Consider the following 21,298-nt stretch of genomic DNA (forward strand, 5'->3'; position numbering starts at 1 on the left):
CTACCATATAAAGTATTTAACATAGCCAGTTTTTTTAATTCATTAAAATTTATTATTATTATTATTATTATTATTATTATTATTATTATTATTATTTTTTTTTTTAAATACCCAGGATGCTTTTGTGTGGTACTCACCTAATGGCACTTTTTTTTTTGGTAATTTGAATACATCACATGAACGCAACATACTTTTGAACATTTCAGTAGGACAGAATGTAAAATGTAAATAGAGCACACACCAACAAATCATGCATAAAAAGTGTTCAGCTTTATTTCAATCATTAATTATTATTATTAGTATGAATCACATCCACTCCAGTGAAAAAGTGGAGGCATATATTAATACAAACATACCCACAATGACAGAACACCAATGTCTCACACACACTCTCACATACACAGACGCTACAGTAAGTCTCTGGACTGTTCCGTTTCTGCTTTACAACCCATTATTGCTCCCTGAACAAACGCACACGCACACACTGATCCTCTCAGCAGAATGGAGAAACAGACCACGGTCCATTATATAAGCGCTAAACACAGTGAGAGAGAGCTAAAGCTAAACCTCCATCTGGTGAAAAAAGCATGAGACCGATCCATGACACAGCGTTGTGTAATGACACTACTCCTGATGTAACACTGATCTTGTGTAAAATCAGGAGTTATGTTTTAGAAATGCGTTTTATACCTTTAGTGTGTGTGTGTGTGTGTGTGTGTGTGTGTGTGTGTGTGTGTTATATATATATATATATATATATGTGTTGAATGTTGCCAGATGGAGGTCTCACTCTCGCACCTCTGGAATGTCACACCTTTCATAAAGATGAGATATGGAGCGTGTTAACCGGCTGAAGGCAGAAAGGCGACACAGACACACACACACCTACACACAGAGGCAGCTGAGATTACTTGCACACAACCCTTAAAGAAAAAGATGGGGGGGGGGAGCACACAAGTCTGAGAGAGAGAGAGAGAGAGAGGAAAGAAAAAAAGAAAAAAAAAAAAAAAAAAAAAAAAAACTGATTCCCTACAGCAGTCCCTATCCCCGCTGATCCTGCATGTGTGTGCACGAGAGAGTGCTTAGATTTTTAGCGTCCACTGTTTCACGCACGCATCGTGAGAGGTCGTGACAAGCGTGCGTTCGTCTAGCCAGGCCAAGCCGCTGACGTGGTGCAACCGGTGAGCATCTGCAACACACACAAAACACAACCACATTTGTAAATAAACGGTACAAGTTGATGTGGCAGCCATGTTCCATTTCCTAAAAGTCCTCGCCTCCTCATCCAATAAAAACACCCTTTTTCTTTCTAGGCTATGTGAAACTATTAGAACAAACCACACTGGTAGATGGAAGGGTGTTCTAATATCTTTTGATCACTTCAAATGCTTTGCTCCACAGTCAGTGCTGTATTGTTTCCTAAGCTGAAACCATTAACACAGTTCTGCAGCCAGTTGCACCAGTGGAACGCAAATTCGATCATCATTTACTGTATAAAGTTTGTACTAAAAATGTGTTACAAGTAATGCAGTGTAGAATTTCAGTCATAACACAGACACATAATGTATGTCATAACTAGTAGTGTTTAAGCCAATCAGAAACACCAAATAAATCAAAACTTGAGGGCCTGCAACCATGAAATCTGAATTTGAATATGCCAATGATTGAAAAAGTCCATGCAACATTTACCACCCCCTCCCCCAATATTGTAACAGTCAAGTTTTGGTGAGCGTATTGTAGCCTCAGATTGCAGTTGCAGATAGTGGAGCCCTATGTGGCATGCTGCTGTTGTAATCCATCAGCCTCAATGTTCAACATGTTGTGCATTCTGAGATGCGTGTTTGAGGTACTGTAGCCTACCAGTCTGGCCATTCTCATCGCGTAAAAAACCATTCTGTGAGACTGTTCTGAGTGAGAGCACATTATTTTTCCCCCTATTGTGACATTTGATATCAACATTAACTGAATGCATCTGCATGAGTGTAGGCATTGCAGCCACATGATTGGCTAATTAATACAGTGTGAATGAGCAGTTATACAGGTGTTCCTATTAAAGTAACCAGTGAGATTAACCCCCCGTGCCCATTTACTCTACATTCATACCGAGTTATGATAAAGTTTACATGCTACTGGTGCAACTGGATGCTGATCTTAGACCTGGAAAAATATCCATCTGCAAATCCATAATCATAGAGAACTCATTAGACAGAGTAGCACAAACAGGAAGATTACAATTAGGATAAATAAACAAACAAAAAAAAACCCACAGCACCTTCTGAAGGACAAAAATCATGTATAGTCTGGAAAACAGCAAGTGCGAGTTTGCGTACCGGGAATTTTGATCCTCTTCTCGGGATCGGAGATGGTCCAGACATACACCATCATGTCCATTCCTCCGGAGGCAAAGCGATCATTATCAGGACTCCAGGACAGACATACCACTTTAGCGTGATGCCCGTAGTACTCGTTCTTAACCTGCATGAACAGGTATATTATACTACAGTTCATTGAAGAAATTGATGATATGGTTACTGTTACACTAACACTGTAGATAAAACAGTATGGTTACAAGGCTGCAAATGGATAATGGCTGTCTTTATTTACCGCATAACCATCGGCAACGGTGTACACAATGATGACCTTCTTTTCGTTTGAAACAGCGAGGAATGCCCCATCTCTGGAATACTGCAGATCAGTCACAGGGCCGTTAGTGTCCAGAACCTTCCCATCATCCTTCAAGGTGTTCCCCTGGACCGAGTAGAGATACACCTTTCCATCCTGCATGCGCGCGTACACACACACACACACACACACACACACACACACACACACACACACACACACACACACACACACACACACACACACACACACACACACACACACACACACACACACACACACACACACACACACACACACACAATGCCCCAAATCAATGGCCAATTTTCATTGTACCATGTTTAAAGGGAACCCCGACTATGAAGACTTGTATGGCTTATTAGATTAACGCTGACATCTGCTATACAAAAACCACTCTAGATGTCATTTTATTTTTTTGAAATAATAAAAATCCTTGCACCCGTAGGCCGCCATTTCTGTTCACATCACAATGCATTCTGGGTAGTGACGTCAAATGGTTGCAACGGTCTTGATTCTCCTGCGACCCTACAGTGATATAAACATGTCTTCAGCCTTTTCAATTTGAACCCGAGCGCAACATAAGCAAAGAGGCTGATATAGAAGACATTACTCAAAATGCACATCGAAATGAAGATGATCAGAGAGGTGATGAGGTGAGAGTGGGGCAAAAACTCATGGTGTGTCGCAACTGCACGTCTATGCCAACCGAGAGTGTTTGTTGTTCAAGGGAAGCATATGGATTAAACTATCGTTTTATGATGAAACGTATTCTAATATCAATAATTTTAGAGATTATGAGCCATCTCGCCGTCATGCATTTTATCCTGTTAAAATTCTGCCAGCCCGCTCTCGCCATATTATGAGCAAATCTACACAGTTATCTACACAGCTTGTGTGTGTGCGAAGGTACTCATATCTTTGGAAAGCTAAGATTCTTGTGATTTGATTGATATAAACCGTTTTGAGATACAATCCCAACAGCAGCTACAATCAATGTCTATGTCAGACCGCTGAAATACAAACACGTACAAAACGGCGGCAACTCACCTCATAGTAATCCACTGATCCAGAACATCCTGACAAAAACTGTTGTTAAACTGGCAAAGGTCCAAACAATCCAATTATGTAACAATATTTAGTCCAGCTTTCAAGAGAGACCAAAACCATGCATGTGCTTCAAAAGGTTCAAGGACAGCTTTAATTTTACTTTGGGTATACCTTAGTTAGGTGCTTTAGGATGGTTTTATACAAGCTTTACGTCATGAGAATATACAGAAAAAAAAACGCACTAACAAGATGTTTATAGGTTTGATTATATTTACAGATATCCCCTGTATCACCGCACACAAGAAATAGAAAATTACAGGCAACAGCAGTACAGTGTGGCAATGTTTTCCTGCTGTGGGGCTAGTAGTTAATTCTTTTGAGTGCTCGAGTGCATTGCGCATGTCACATAATGGTGGCCTCTGTAGGTTATAAAATGTATTAAATATTAAGGATTTTTAAAGTAATGAACATATTTCATGTGTTTCTAACACATTTTAGTAGGAGAGGGCAATTAAAAAAAATTGGGTTTTTTTGTATACATATAATACTTAAAACTTCAGTTAGAGCGTCTTGTTAACAAGAGGTCAACAAGTGAAACCGAAGGATGTGAAACATGCAAATCATAAACAGTGGTTCCTTACAGCTCCGCCAACTGCCACGGTGCCACCTCCAGGGTGAATCGTGCCCACTTCTGGCTCATAGCCCAGCTTATCCAGAGCGAACACTTTCCTCTTATCCTTCAACAGCACCACCTACAGAAAAAAACAAAAACATGCAAACCGTATTAAAAATGCCCACCAGGAATTCTATTCTATTCGCTCAACCTAAGCAACAGAACGAATAATTTGAGGCTGTTAACGGGGAGTTTAGCGCATTTGAGGGACCATCGTCCTCTTTGCACTGGCACCCATGAGTGTTAGGCACCATTTAAACAGAACAAGCTAAATGTAACCAACTTCTGGAATGGAAACAACTTCTGGCAAAAAATAAAAGAAAGCCAGGCAGGGGTGTGGGGTGGTGGACAACATTCCATGTTAAGAGCACCATGTTAAAAACAAACTTGCATATAGCTTGCTATCTCTTTATAAACAAAAACCAAACATGTGTGCACATATTACCTGTCCAATACACACAGCTACAGCCAAGCCTCCTGACCCGACAGACACGGTTTTTGGCTGAGCGTCCATCTTGGCGAGGTCAGAAGCGCTAACACACATATATACACACACACACACACACACACACACACACACACACACAAAAAAAAAAAACAGTTATCACCATGTATGTACCTTTACACTATTTCTGGTATAGTACATCTGTTTGTGTGGGTTTGTGCAGATCCACACTGTATGGCCAAAAGTATGTGGACACCTGACCATCACACCCACCTGTTGCCAAACGGTTGGTTGGAAGCACAAAATTGTACAGAATGGCTTTTTATGCTAGAACATTACAATTTCCCGTTCACTGGGACCAAGAGGCCCAAACCTTTTCCAACATGACAATGCACCTGTGCACAAATAGAGGTCCAGGAAAATATACACACGCCTGCCAGCTGCGACAGATTACATTCCACCAAATCTTTTTACTATCTAATAGAGTGCATTGTTCATACACGACCATGAATTTGTGTGTTCGGTCAGTGCAGCAGACACTGAAATCGATGGCAAGCCGTGTGTTTTGACAAGACACGATGTAAAAACAAAGCCTCATGCTCACCATTTGTGAGATTTACCTGTACTCCTTCTTCTTCAGGTCGGTGAAGCGGACGGTATCATCCATGCTGCAGCTCACCAGTCGGTTAGAGTCATCCACAGTAAGCCTAGTCACGGAGTTCGTGTGTCCTTTTCCCGATAGCGTGTCGTTCTCGCCGCTCTGAGCGTCCCAGTAATGTACACACACATGTTAAGGATAACAATGGCTAGAAACATGCAACAACATAATGCAACAGTTATCACACACAGTAATGCACACTTTTTGTGACATCATTGGCTATACACCTTCTACATATATAAGTAAGGTATATTTGGGGGACATGCAGACATGTTATAGGAAATTAATCAATGATTGGGAAACCCTAGTTACAGCTTCACTACTGACAGTCACAAAGCACTGACACTGGGGATGCCTTCCTTAAATGTTAAAGTGTGTAGCTGTTGATCTGGTGATGTGGAGCATGCACCATACAATTCCTTCATGTGTGAAAGGATATTGATGTGTCCGTCATGGCTGCCAGAGTAGATAATGTTCTGCCCGTCGTCTTTATGTACGGTCACGCACTGAATGGACTTACTGTGACCCTAAGTGAGTAATAAACAACAATAAATGTCTGACCAGCTCCAAATTGAGTTCTAAATATTAGTACTGTCTTGTACTAACCTTGATGGTGCGAATGGGTCGGTTCGGGTTGTTCTTATCCAGGTAGTTGATGTATCCAGACAGTGAAATGCTCAGGAGGTGATTTTTCTGCCACAGGCAACCCAGCTGCTGATCTAGAACGTCTGTACCCAGTTTAAAGGTAGTCACTGCGGTGCCGCTCGCCACATCCCATAATTTGACTGTCTTATCGCCGGATGCGGAGATAAGCTGAGTGCTGTCTGAACTCCAGCTCACCTAGAGAGTTGAGTCATCATCATTAAGTGCTCAGGTATGATAGGTGTCATACCGTTATAAGCCTAGGGTTGACATTTAGTGACATTTATTTCATAATGTAAGTGGAGGTAGGTTTAAGATACGTTTTAGGGTCTTAGTCACACGGGGCCATCTCAAGACAAAGTCGCATCGATGTTTATGTGAAAAGTTACGACATAAAAGCAAGCGACGTTTTTAAAAACTTCAAAAATAAAGACTAATACAATGATATGAATGAAAGGATGGCAAGCATTGAAAAACATCAAAAAGGATGTCTAGTATATTTGGTTAAATGTGTGTCTTCCAGCCTCATTATTCAGTAAAATAGCACTTGATCCAGCACATCCTATTATTTCCATTTTATTCATTTTTATTATTTTTAAAAATTGCGTTCCGACAGTTCGTCATGCACAGAAACTATGAGATATTAAAATCTAGGCCAATAAATTATAGAGGGTGTGTAAGATTTAGCTTATTTTATCAAGCATATAATACTGTAAATTCAATTGGGGGGATGGGGGGGCTTAACTTCCTAGTCAGAGAAGTATGTAGTTGCATCTAAAGATGTAATACAGATGTGTACAAATAAAAGCACATTATTGAAATCCTAAATAAGCATGATTAACACTGAAAACAGCCCAGGACACTCTGGTTTTTAAATTTATTTATTACGATTTACTAAGCTAACTCAAAATTTCTTCAGGTTTTTTTTTTAAATATGATCTGTACTGCTTAATGTAGGAAAATGGCTCTGAATAAATGCCAGTAATTGATTTCAACTTATTCCTTCTAATTAAATATTAAAATGAGCAAAGTAGGTGATAGAATATCAGATGAGCCTGTTGGAAATCACTAACTATTTACATGTACTTCTGTGTCTTTTTTTTACCCTATAAAAAGTGAGTATACACACAGTAAACAAAACATACATACAGCATAAATCCCGCCCTCATGAGCTTTATCTCCTCCCAGCGCTCCCAGTGATTCAGCAGTCTTTCCGTCGTAAATGAAAATCTGGAACGAGAGAGAAAGAAATGGGGTGAAATACAAGACATGGGCATATATACATAAAGCATAAAAACCAATGAAATGACAAAGTGAGGCATTTGAAGTAATGGGACCTTTTGGAAACATTTACACAATTTTGATATTCATGAAAATCCTCTAAGTTTGTGGAAAACATTCAAATCCTTTGTGCAGATCTACTGAAAGAGAGACTGAAGTGTAAACTTCAATGTAAACTAAGAAGGCTTCAAATCGTATCACTCGCATCTTCCTTTAACGTTATGCAGCAAACACTAAGTGACTAATTAGACCAGGAGTGGGCAATCTTATCCGGAAAGGGCCGGTGTGAGTGCAGGTTTTCATTCCAACCAAGCAGAAGCCACACCTAAATCTATTGAAAGCCAAGATCAACTGATTAAACAGGTGGAATCAGGTGTGCCTCCTGCTCAGTTGGAATGAAAACCTGCACCAACACTTGCCTTTTCCGGATAAGATTTCCCACCCTTAGATTAGACCGATCTGGTAGTTCTCAATCCGCAATATGCCGTGTACTCCCTAGTGTGCTGCGTGCAATCACTGGCTTCGTGTGTTTTTTGTGTCTCATATACTAAATTGTTTCAGAAATTAAAACTAAATCCAAGATTAATATAAAAAAAAAAAAATACAGTTTTTAAAATTATATTTATTGAAGCTAAAAAAAGTTATCCAATACCAACTGGGCCTGTGTGAAAATGTATTTCCCCCCCATGGTCAGTAATTCCCCAAATCTGTGAAACTGCTTTTATAATGGGGTTCAGCTGGACTAGACACAACCAGGTCTGATTACTGCAAACCCTGTTCAATCAGATCAACACTTAAATAGAAATTTTTCAGCAGCATGAAGTTGGTTAAAAGGTCTTACCCAGTAACACACTATGGCAAAATTGAAAGACATTAAAGAAATGATGAGGAAGAAGGTGACTGAAATACATCAGTCTGGGAAGGGTTACAAAGCTATTTCAAAGGCTCTGGGACTCCAAAGAACCACAGTGAGTGGCATTATCTCCAGATGAAAAAACTCGGCACAGAAGTGGCCGACCTTCCAAATGTCCTCCAAGAGCACAGCAATGACTCATCTAGAAAGTCACAAAAGAGTCAAGTACAACATGTACAGGCCTCTCTTACATCAATAAAGGTCACTGTTCATGACTCCACCATCAGAAAAACACTGGATATCTATTGAAGTGTAGAGAGGTGAAAACCACTGCCAATCCAGAAGAACATTAAGGCTTGTCTGATTTGTGCCAAAACACACTTTAATGATCCTCAAACCTTTTGGGGGCATGTTCTGTGGAACATTATTATTCCTCTGTTTTCATGTCAAACCATTTCTTTCACCTCACTTATTTCACACCTATTTCACCCATTCTGTAATTTGTCTCCAGACTGATACCTTTTTATCTGGATTGATACCATTTTTCTGTCATTTTGTTCAGCTCTTTAGCTTTTCTGTGGGAAGTACAAACAAGCTATAGATTGAACCTGCTTTACATTTTATGGATGACTGGCATTGAACAACATGGGTGAAGGAATGCAAAGAAAATCAGCTTTGCTAAAACTTCTGTACATCTGGCGGACGGTGTTCGCCAGTTCGGTGAGGCCTAGAAAAATATTTACACACAGCCTTCGCTAATGGATCGATAAACGAGGCTCATTGTTGTCAGATCGCTTAGTAGAGAATTATAACTCAATCTGGGGCAACGTCATTGATGCTTAAGGTGCGACATCTGCATTTCCTTTGGCTTTACCTGTCCATCGGCCCCTGCTGAAACATAACGGCTTCCGTCTGGTGAGAAACGAACGCAGTTCACAAAACGGCTGTGATCCTGCAGAGAGAGAGAGAGAGAGAGAGAGAGAGAGAGAGAGAGAGAGAGAGAGAGAGAGAGAGAGAGAGAGAGAGAGAGAACAAAACAGAGTGAACATAAACACAAAGCTTCATTTCAGCAAGCAAAGGTAAATACGTTTCCTGTGTTGGTGTTTATATTTTGCAGGGTGTTTAAATCCTAGTGTCTAGTGCTTATAGTGATTCTTAAATTTTAACTGAAGACATCAAAACAATCAAGTTTGACATCAGTTTTTCCACACTGCACATTTCCCTCGGTCTCAATCGCTGCATTCACATTTAAGCATTCATTTAAATGTGTCCTTGCGCTGCACTTCATAACCACTGTGACCTAGATGATTTGTTTGTTAAATACACAGGCAAAATAGTGGACTTAAAGGCTGCAATGATTATCCTGTGCCACTACTCACTATCCGATGCTATCCAGCAGAGGACTGGTTTCCTTTCAAGTCTTCACAAGGTTTCTACCTTGTGTCATCTCAGAAAGATCATCCCTGCCGCTGTTGCCAAATTTAAACCTAAACTGTGATATATAAAAACTGAATTGAATTGTACTCTTTCTGATGGGTTGATTTTGGGCGTTTCTACTAGTTCACATTTTTCCACTGAAAACTGATTTTTGGCTACTAAATCAGGTCAAGCTGGAGAGCCCATCATGATCTGATATACAATAATAATGAAGTTATTAGAGGAAAACGTCTACTTCCAAAACATGTGGCAAGTGGGCTTGCGGCGATACTCGATGTTACACGGTGTTCGGTCGCACACTGTTTACATCACCTGCCCACCCCAGCACCGCCCCCACTGGCGTTTTGATTTTTTTTTAATAGTAATAAATATTTAGTTCAGTTAGAGAATGGACGCTACAGTTAAAAACTGAACGCGTCTGCGCAATTCAGCATGAGCCGAATGAGTCAGAGTCACAGCACAGATCAGCAGGAGTCAGTTACTGGATAGCTACATGCCATATACACAGTTCTGAAAACTGTGTGTGTGTGTATATATTTCATTCCTAGATCAAAATAAAAACGTCACAATTTCACCATGTGAATGATTTTGCCAACCAAACAGTGAGGTCTAAAAGTCAGGGGTTTTCTTTTGCTTGTACGTTTTTTAAAAATCAGCACAAAGTCACTATACACATAAGCAAATTTGTGACATTGACCATGTTAACTCATTTGTGTAAAAGGTCAAAGCTCCTGGAGTCTCATCTCTTACGCTGAAGCACATGTTCAGACGACATACTGATGATTTGATCATCAGGTTTCACACAAATTTGGATCATCCAGTTTTGCATGAACTCGTCCACTCAATGTCAGTTTGAGCGTTATCAACAAAAACGGGACATACAAAATACCAACAAATTCTGAAATTCATGTAAATATTTCAAAGATTCTACTTTTCACTCAAGTTGTTATGCTCATGAGATCATTTGTAATAATTTTTTAAAAATGAAACTAGATAGTATACAAACAATATAAACCTGACTTGGCCATGAGTGTGCTCATTTCATCGCTGCAGCAGAACGCTCAAAACCTTTATCGTTAAGCTACAACGTTTCTGAAAATAATTAAGTGCTCCACTAACTCCTCTGTGCGTGTGTGTTTGAGGTATTAAAGTGTTTGGCAAAGTGAAACATGTTCAGGCACATAGCACATTCTTGTTAACGCAGTCAAAACACGCAGCACCACTGCTTTCCCCATCCCAGTGGGAAACTTTCAGGAACACACACACACACACACACACACACACACACACACACACACACACACACACACACACACGTCATAATCAGTTACAATACGATCTTCATTCTTAGATTAAGAGCGCCAGTTTACGATACATTAGGACATACAAGAGGAAAACCTTTTTTTGGGGATTATATAGTGGTTTGAGACACGCCCATTGTGAACTGGTGACAGGGTGGAATTTCTACTTGTATACATTAAGGGTGTAACGATATCACGGTAATATATAATCGTGTTGCAAAAATGTTACGATATGTATCGTAGAGTTAGGGCGATATATTTACGATATGATGTCCGTTTTATCCTATAGCCTGTTTACAGTCACGTGAATCTGATGACACGTGAAATTTAGATGGAGGGCAGAATGGATGAGATGGAGGGAAGACTGTACTGTACTGGTTTAGACACTATTACAAGAGAAGGGTATAAACAGAAAATCACAACATATGTTGGACATGATGCTTATGTTATGAAGAGGGTTTTTCTACTGAAATGAAATACTTGCCTGCCTTCGAGGCGGTAGATATAAGCAACTACCTTTTATTCCAGAAAACAAATGAAAGTATACAAAAGTGTGCAGGTATAGAACATTGTTAGTGATTGGGTCAATGACCTCGGTACCAAGGTGCACCACAGTGATTATTGTTTGTTTTTTGCCCGGGTGAGTGGCATTTCTTTTTTGTCCTGTGGATTAACCCAGCAACAAACATTCACCGCTGCTGCACCTCTTGATGTTAGCGTTACGGTTGTTTACTTTACGTTATTAGGTTAACCACTCTCAAAGGTCCGCTGAAATGCCACTAAAGCCATAGATCACCACAAAACAATTACTTTAACTTTACAAAAGTACAGAAACAGCTACATAAACACAGCACATATACATTGTATTAACTTAGCTTTTGACAAAGTGGTCACTGAACACTAGGGGCGGGAATCTCTAGGCAACTCACGATTTGATTCGATTACGATTCAAAGGGCTGCGATGCGATGATAAAATGATTATCGATGCATCTTTTTTTGTGGACTAATTCAGCAAAACCCAGAAGTGTGCCAAATCACCATTACTGCTGTGGCAATCACTCCTCTGAAAATAGTTTTGTACGACTCCTTTGTACCCGAATTTCACAGCTTTTAAGTCTTTCGTTTTTGTGTAAACAGTTAGAAAAGAGACTTGTCAAAAATACGTTATAACTGTGACAGTTCTCCCCATCGATCGTGTGTCTCTTATGTCTGTCACGTAATGGAGGCAGAGATGGATGCGAGTGCAGATATGAGTTTTATTGAAAAGGGGCAGTCAGACGAATCCAAAACATGAAACACAGGCGTGGTCAAAAACAGGCAAAGGGTCAGGCGAACAGCAATCGGGCATAAACGAGACTGAGCAAGAATCTAATAACGAGGATGTGAATAGGATCAAAACTATGCCACGTAAACGAGGAACAAAGGCTTGGCAGGGTGGTAATACTCACGCAACACAGGAGTTTGAATAACAAACATAATCAGGGGTGAAACACAAAACAGCTGAGACTAATGATGACACATAAGCTAACAACCAATGACAAAACAGGGGCAGAGACAGGTCAGAAATCATAACAAATGCACATGTCAAAAGTGAACAAAATCAATGTCACTGAATACCGGAAGTGCATGCTCACGTCGCGTGCTATAGAGAGCTAACGTGAGGGGAAATGTGACAATGTGCACACCACAGACTTCCGCGCTCTGCCTTTTGTGTTCAGTCAACATTATGTTATCAGTTAACATTTAGAAATCAATTCAGAATCGTTCACATCTGCATCAAGAGGCATCTAAGAATCGAATAGTGATACGTATCGAATCGTGAGCCAAGTGTATCGTTACACCCCTAGTATACATGTGAGCTAGACTGTAAATAAATGGTAAATGGTGTGTGGTTGTCTCAGACCTGATCCTGTTTGAGATTGAGATAACTGAAGTGGACTTACGCTGACGGTGCACTTGAATTTGAAGGGCGGCCCCTCGAAGAAGGAGGTGGTATTATCATCGCTGCCTGTGATGAGTCTGTACGGCCGGGTCTGTTTAAGGTCCACGCTGTTAATGACCTTACTGTGACCGATGATCTCGCCCACAGAGGAGCCCGAGTCCCACAGGAACACTGCACCGAACCTACACACACACACACACACACATTACCTTTTCTAAAGATACACATCACATGGAGTGCTTTTGGTCACCAAAGATTCTGTCAGCAATCTATTTGCCTTTATCCCACAGTGTTGTTTAATTCTCAATTCTGATTGGTCGGAAGGTGTTGATTAATTTTCACAGCAGCTCTGACAGTAGTTCTGGCTGCAATTCAAATCAGATGTTTACATTAATGCACTCGTTCTAATACGCTACTGTTTCTTATGCAGGAACTTGTATAAAGGACACTCCAACTAAACGAATTTTAAAACGTGCACTTGTTTTCGCATTTTTTTTTGGGAAGGAGTCTCCAGTGTCAGTGCTTTCTAATAGTCAAGTCAAGCTGCATTTGTTTTTATTGTCTAACATGAGAGGCAAAAAAAGAAGCTGGTGAGGAAACTGCCGTTTATAGCAGTTATAAACGGATAAAAACTGATTTAATAAATTTTTTAAAAATTGTAAGTGTTGGGAAATTTGTTATATAAGTGGGACATTATGTCCTGAAGTGTTCTTGTCTTAATCAACTTCAAGTTGGTAACAGCATCACATCACATCACATGGTCATTCCAACAGCATTTGATGTTTTATTCCTTACTTAACAAATTTGTCGGTTAAAGCAGCTTTTTTTTATTATTATTATGGGACTACATTAGTAGCCGTCCATTCAAATATAAAGTGTAATATGGGATGAGTGGGTACAGAGTCGTACAGAGGTCTGTGTAAAATTTAAACAAGGTCTGTGTAAAATTGAACAGACTTGAATCATATAGTAACCTAAAGACCATGTAAAATACGTGCTAACTGTTTATTCCGGTTACAGTTGACGGTTTCACCTCGTCTCTCTTCGCTGCAATTGCCCCTAACGTGTGGAAAAACACCACAAACGATCCAGGCTTCATTACAAATGCGTTCAGAAATAATTCTGACAATGCATAAATCAGGCATTCTAAGACCTGGGAATAACAGGACTCTACACTGCACTCCGATTAACATTATTTTCCAATGCCTATTAAGGCAAACCCTTCATGCAGAGCACACATGCTTTGCGACTCACTTCTCTCGTCCCTCTCCCACCACGGCGAGACGTTTGCTGTCCTCCGTCCAGCTGATGTCCTTTATCTTCCCTCCAAAGGGTTGGTACTCATACTTCAGCAAGTGCTCCTTCTGAGTGGTGTCCCAAATACGGATCTTACCCGACACATCTAAAGTGCACAGAGACAAAACAGATTAACGGAGAAGTGTAAAATCTGTCGGCCTGAACAAGAAGGACTCTCAGGACGTGCCCCAAATCACACCCCCATGCTCGCTAAATGGTGTGTAATTGTGGAGAAATACCAGTGCACTACGTAGGGGACAACATGCGATATTGGACCCAAGCCAGTCACTAAAGCCGCTTTTCCACTGAAATGACCTGGAACAATTAGTCCCAGGAACTTTTTTCAAGGGAGCAATTGGTTCCTCAAGAACTTTGTAGTCTGCGTTTCCATCACAGTCTAAAGTACCATTAAGATTAGGCAAATTAGTCCGGTGACGTACGACTGCGCACGACAAGCCCTTGGCGAGGATGTGAAGCCTCTAAATATGCTACAATCAAACTCATTATTGACACAAAGTAAGCTGATTTTAATGATGTAATGTAAAATGTTTACTCCGCTCATAAACACATAGCAGGCGTTGGTTGGAACACAAACCTTTGAACAGTAACAAAAGAGTTTGCTGCAACTAAACTGTTAATGTAGTGTTTAGGATTCACAGCGCTCACAGCTGTGACCCGGGTTCGATTCCCAGTCACAGAATAATTAATATTATTGTTTATTTTATTTTTTTGGGAAAAAGGTTCGTGTCTTAAAAATGGACAGTCTATTTTCTGAAATCTGATAACAACACTGCAACAACAAGGATGGAGGAGATTCGAGTCCTGCTGTTGATTGATGTATTGCTTTGCAAAAAAGGTAACTGAGAAAATGCTGGAGAAGAGATAAGCAGAGGTAGTGAAGCGAATTCAGTATGCTGGTAATGTTAGACTCAAAGTAAGCAAACGGATTTCATCAGCTGTTGCTGAGATAACAGAAACGAACATGCGCGTACACGAGCTTCTCTCTGCACGGTTTTCCTGTGTGAACAATGCTCAGCTCATGTAACCCACTTGATATTTTTAAGTATACTTTTTCATTGCGGGTCGCCATTTCCAGTTCCCGCTGTATTTCATCCTTGGCATAAATACTTAATAAGGCCGGAACCTTGTCATCGGTCCAACGGTCATTTTTTATTTTAAAGACTCCACTGTGTTGATTACAGTCACAATAAAAAAAAAAAAAAACTGTTACTGTACCCACCGCAACAGACTTTTAAAAATGTTGGGTGCACTCAACCAATCAGCATGTTCAGCACCAAAGTCCCACCCCCAAAGTTCCTGGCTTTTGAAAAAAGTACCACCTCCCGAGTAGAGACTTTGCGAGGGCTAAATATTTTACCGGGAACTTAAATTAGACCCTGGTCGCTGTGGTGGAAACACACAGAGTACCACCCAAAGTCCCTGGGGAAAGTTCTGGAAAAGCAGCATAAGACAAGATATGCTTTTACACAGTGTGTGTTTGGAGCTGTATCGGAAAGGAGAACACTAACCACTAGCAGACATTGTCTATTCACGCACACACAAGAAAGAGAATTGTTCACCTCCTGAGGCAATGTAGAAGCCGCTGGGTGCATATTTGGCAACGATGACTGGGTGAGGATGTTCTGTGTAGACGTCGGCAATAGCGGGATTCTGTAACACACACACAATCAATGATTAATGATTATAAATGATTAATTATTAAGTAACTGAGCCATACTCTCCTGAGTGACAGGTATCCCTGGGTCACCAATGACCAAGTTTAAAGTTAATCTTGATTAAGGTAATATCATTAACCAGGGTTACCAGGTTAAAAAATTATTCCAGCCCAACGACATCTCAAAAACCATACAAAAGACCTAAAATAATTTTTTTAAAGCGCAGAAAATATGGCCAGTGGAAAACAGAGACATCTTTTCCCCCCCACAGACTCAGTGTGGAAAACAAGCATTTCACACACTAACATACAGACAATGTCCATTCCATAAACTCCCTTTCCCTCTCCCAATCTTTGCAATATATTTTACAATAGAAATGGTTCTGTACATCATAAACACTTTGTCTCCACCTATAATTAAAAGATATAAGTATCTGGAATCCCCATTAACTGTTCTGTTCACTGCTCTTCAACCATGCATGGTGCAGAGTGATACCTGCCCCAATGGGCCTCCATTAGTGTTTGTTACAGTTCTCACTAGTAATAACTGTAATAATAACCCCGTGGATTTAAGTGGAGCAGTGAGCAAAGTGGACTAAGTGGAACACTGAGCAACCAACGCAATAGAACATCAGCATATATCTGTCAAATAGCAGCATTTAGAAAATCGTTGGTCATTCAAAAGTGGTAATTAGTATGTTAACGGAATTCAAAGTGTATAAGGTTGTGATTGAGGACTTTGTGATGATTAACATTTGTTGAATGGCTGATACAATTGGTGCTGACACTGTATTTACATTTACGGCACTTGACAGACGCTCTTATCCAGAGCGACTTACATTTATCTCATGTACACATCTGAGCATCTGAGGATTAAGGGGCCTTGCTCAAGGGCCCAACAGTGGCAGCTTGGCGGTGCTGGGGCTTAAGCTCACGACCTTCCGATCAGTAGACCAACATCTTAACCACTGCAAAATGTAGCTCTGGTTGTGGCAACTAGCTACAGTCATCGCCACGTTGTGCAGCAAGCTAATTACACACCATCACTCATAGCCACATCATTCCTAACTAGCACTATACTATGCCAACCGTTTAGCTCAGGAGTGTCCAATCTTATCCGGAAAGGGCCAGTGTGGGTGCAGGTTTTCATTCCAACCAATCAGAAGCCACACCTGAGTCTACTGAAAGCCAAGATCAACTGATCAAACAGGTGGAATTAGGTGTCACTCCTGCTTGGTTGGAATGAAAACCTGCACCAACTCCAGTCCTTTATGGATAAGATTGGACACCCCTGGTTTAGCTAGTTCCCATCTGTTCATTAAGAAATGTGCCATTCTTGTTCATTTGTCAGCAAACGTGCAACAGAATAAAACCGCATCAAACTGTTGAAGTGGGGTACAACTATGTCACTTCAGAATGGACAGTATAAAGAACAAGATCTTACATCGATGTTCCTGATGATGACACTCTTTCCATTTGTGTACAGGAAGTTGTTCCCTTTCGGGTCCCCACCAATAACTTTGGCCACGCCCCTTTCCATTTGAGGAAGGCTGGCAAACAAGTGCTCTGTAAGAGATTAACACAAATATTAGAAATCACACATACATCAAGCTACAAATTTAACACAGTCAATGTTTATACACAAGTCACTGGATACCTCTGGGTCATGTCCCAAGTTAGTTTGAATACGTTTGCCTAAAGCACATTACATTTATTCATTCAGCAGAAGCTTTTATCCAAAGCGACTTACAAATGAGAAAATACAAGCAAAGCAATACAATCAAGCAGAGAACAATACAAGTAGTGCTACCGTACAAGATGCATTAATTAAGTTCCAGAAGAAGCAAAGTGCGCAGAGTAGAGGTGTAAGTGCAAATTTTTTTTTTTTAATGGGTCGGTTAGGTGTTCACGGAAGAGGTGGGTCTTTAGCTGTTTTTTGAAGATGGTGAGAGATTCTGCGGTCCGGATTGAGGTTGGAAGTTCATTCCACCACTGAGGAACAGTTAGTTTGAAGATTCTGGAAAGGGACCTTGAGCCACGCTGAGCAGGTACTACTAAGCGGTCGCTCGCTAATCGATCGCAGATTGCGAGATGGAACATAAGCCTTCAGGAGAGAGTTGAGGTAGGAGGGTGCTGTTCCAGACAAGGTCTTGTACGTGAGCATCAAGGCCTTGAATTTGATGTGGGCAGCTACAGGAAGCCAGTGGAGGGAGATGAAGAGGGGTGTGACATGGGTTCCCTTGGGCTGGTTGAAGATGAGGTGCGCTGCTGAATTCTGAATCATTTGAAGGGGTTTGATGGAGCTGGCCGGGAGGCCTGTGTGCAGTGAGTTGCAGTAGTCCAGTTTTGGACTAGTATCTGTATAGCCTGTTCAGTGAGGTAGGGTCTGATTTTCTTGATGTTGTACAGGATGAACCTACAGGATTGTGTAGTTGTTGAGATGTGGTCTGTAAAGGTCAAGCTGTCATCGAGAATCACCCCAAGGTTCCTGGCTGTACTGGTTGGCTTGAGTGTGGTTGAGCCAAGCTGTACAGTAAGGTTGTGGTTTATCGAGGGACAGGCTGGGATGACGAAAAGCTCAAATTTTGCCAGGTATTTACGTAGCAGGTATTTACCTAGCAGCACATAACCTAGCAGGGAATCAAGGTGACCTTAAAACTTAACAACAGACCATAGTAAGTAGAACCTCCGGTTTAACTAGCTATGCTTAGTTTAACTAGCAAGCTTTGCTTGCTCATAGATACTATGCATAGTGTACCAAAATCATTCATTTTGCAAATAAAAATTTAAAACGGCAAAATATAAGTATGAGAGCAGTAATAGAAAAGGAGGTGTTCGGGTTTGAACTGCCCAAAATATTTTATGCCCAGCCAAAGGTTTATTCGTCAGTGGATAACCTAACGCATATTGTACAGTTGATTATATATGTAAGGTGTAAACGCCCACAATGCATCAGTTTTTGACCATTTACAGTTACCTTTAATATTGTAAATGTTGCTTGCCATATTACCAAAGTACAAAGCCTTGAAAGCTAAAGTTACACCTTTACATCTGACTGTTACAAAGTGCTGACACTGGAGACTCCTTCCATAAATAAACATACAATCTCCTTACAGACAACTTCAACAAGTACACTTAACATAGACTATTATGGCGCATCCAAATCCTCGTGAATGACTTGTTACTACAGAAACCATAACTTTAACACAACCAGGCATTAACATAGCCAAATGAAACTACTGTCAGAACTTCTGGTATACACAATGAATGAACACCTTCTGACCAATCAGAATCGAGAATGCACGGGATTTCAGCTTGATCACGTTCATAAAAAGCCAATAAAGAGCTCATTACAGGTCGACTAAGTTTAACTGTACAACCTTTAAACAAAGGCATGTGAGTGTTAAATGACATTTTAATTGGTTACCAGTTGCTATGGTGAGTTATAGAATTAACCAATCGGGATGGCGCTATTTTCCTCCCGAGTCTGAGGTATTAGCAAGCTAGCTACACTCTGAGGAGTTGGAATATAGAGGAGGATAAAAATAAAAAGTGGAGTTTGGGTTTATAAAGTGAAGGTTTTATATATAACTTAGCACGCTATTTTCATTATTGTTTTCAGAAGAAACTGTCATGAAGTCATTTTATTTCTTAAACACTTTTCCTTTCTGGCATCCATCCAAAAAAAAAAAAAAAAAAAAAAAAGGAGCACTTCTCAATATTACCGTATGTTTATGGCGTGATGAACGTATTTAGCATATTTCCGCTTGAAATTAATTCCCAACAATAAAGCGTGCTTGTTAGCATGTATGACACCGGTATATGATTTTAGAACCAGCCCTAGGGTTACAAGTACGTACACTTCACCGCGTGTTCAATCCCAGAACTGAATAAACTACCGGGAAGACACGACAGGTTTGTTTAGAAATGTCACGCTACAGTGAGGTGCGCTTTTATCATTGCGCTTCGTTGTGCTGCGATGATAAAGTTCGTGTGATGTTTATTTACATTCGCTTTAGCGTGTTAGCCAGGTAGCTAATGGCCATCTCGCTATAGTTGCGTTTGTCTTGTTTTGAAGTGAAAGTTAAACGCCAGTGACGTCACTGCGCTCATTCTGTTCTGTTCTAACTGTTAGAAATAAAATAAAAAAAATAAAAAAAGACATGCTCGCGTGCTGACGGTTTTAAATACACCACAGTAGAATGCGAGCGGCCAGTGTAGTCGCCTACAGAAGGAAAGAGGGACAAATTGGAACACAGCCGCTGTCAATAGAGGCAGCAACTGAAACTAGGATCACGATTTCTGGGTATCAAACACAACACAGAGCGCATCTGCACTTAAAACTTACTCAGTTCGTACGACATGTTTGTCCGCTTGTTCTTCGCAATGTATATAATCCTTTTCAAATGAATGACAAACGAAGCCTCCCGGATCCTTCAGCCTCGGTCCCTGTTACCGGCCGCTTGGTCTCCGCCTAATCGCATAAACGCGGAAGCAAGAGCAGCTCGAGGGACGCTTGCCTTTGTCCATATATGGTAAAGTCGGCTTCTGCGCTACACCTCTGTAAGCCTCGACAGATTGCATGCTCGCGCACATCGGGTATCCCAAGGACCGCTTGGGTAGCTGACGCATCCGCCTGATTAAAATTCAGGCCGGCTACATGGGCAGCGTTAATGCAATACGTTAACGTGTAGATTTTTGCAGATATAATTAAAACGTTTCAAACAATACGCTTTGACTGTTAGCTGGCCAGGGAGCATTTCATTTTTGTTAAATTTATAGTCGGGGGAAAAAAATCTACGTGGAAACAGGCACGTACTTCAAGCTAAGTAGTCGTTCTTTCAATACAGGAAACCCAGGAGATGCATGATATGCAGTGATGCAGGCTGTGGTGCTACACCTATGGAGGATATTACGTTATAGCTGTAGGGATACACATGAGCAATGATGGCGCTCTTGTGGTTTTGCAGGCGATTATGTTGACCATGACTCATGCTGTAAACTGAAGTATAGTTTGTGTGTGAGAATGTGATTTAGGACTGCTGATTGGTGAATGGAAGTGATTTAATGCTAATAATGTTTCTGTTAACTTTAACTTTGTAAAAATGTTTGTTGATTACATAAACAGATATTTTATCAAATGTTGTTGTCTCATAAATATGTACATTAGAGTTAGAGAACTAATGCACAATATGGACAAAAGTTTGTGGACACGTGAGTATCACACCCATATGTGAGTCTTACCCAAACTGGTGCTACAACATTGGAAGCACACAATTATCTAGAATGTTTTGTGGGCTGTTATATGAATTTTTCCCTTCTACAGGAACTAACGAGCCCAAACATGTTCCAGCGCACAAATCCCTGTGCACAAATCAAGGTCACAATATAATTTCAACGACCGG

General features: G+C 40.6%; 1 protein-coding gene across 2 annotated transcripts; it reads right to left on the reverse strand.

Moving 5' to 3' along the window:
- Window positions 1-251: 251 nt before the first annotated feature.
- wdr1 (WD repeat domain 1) lies at window positions 252-20,409 on the reverse strand. Of its 2 annotated transcripts, none has more exons than XM_053688108.1 (15): window positions 20,242-20,409; window positions 17,338-17,459; window positions 15,799-15,889; window positions 14,177-14,324; window positions 12,924-13,104; window positions 9,117-9,194; window positions 7,258-7,338; window positions 6,073-6,306; window positions 5,904-5,993; window positions 5,429-5,583; window positions 4,809-4,896; window positions 4,332-4,442; window positions 2,605-2,778; window positions 2,331-2,475; window positions 252-1,189 (listed from the first exon to the last, which is right to left on the reverse strand). In XM_053688108.1, exons 1-15 carry the CDS (start codon window positions 20,255-20,257, stop codon window positions 1,083-1,085), a joined length of 1,821 nt encoding a protein of 606 aa, XP_053544083.1. In that variant the 5' UTR covers window positions 20,258-20,409; the 3' UTR covers window positions 252-1,082. The 2 variants fall into 2 exon arrangements, with proteins under 2 accessions (XP_053544083.1, XP_053544091.1); XM_053688116.1 differs by having other exon boundaries at window positions 5,429-5,580; window positions 5,901-5,993.
- Window positions 20,410-21,298: the final 889 nt, after the last annotated feature.

This window comes from Ictalurus punctatus, chromosome 2 (assembly GCF_001660625.3).
Source record: "Ictalurus punctatus breed USDA103 chromosome 2, Coco_2.0, whole genome shotgun sequence".
NCBI lineage: Eukaryota > Metazoa > Chordata > Actinopteri > Siluriformes > Ictaluridae > Ictalurus > Ictalurus punctatus.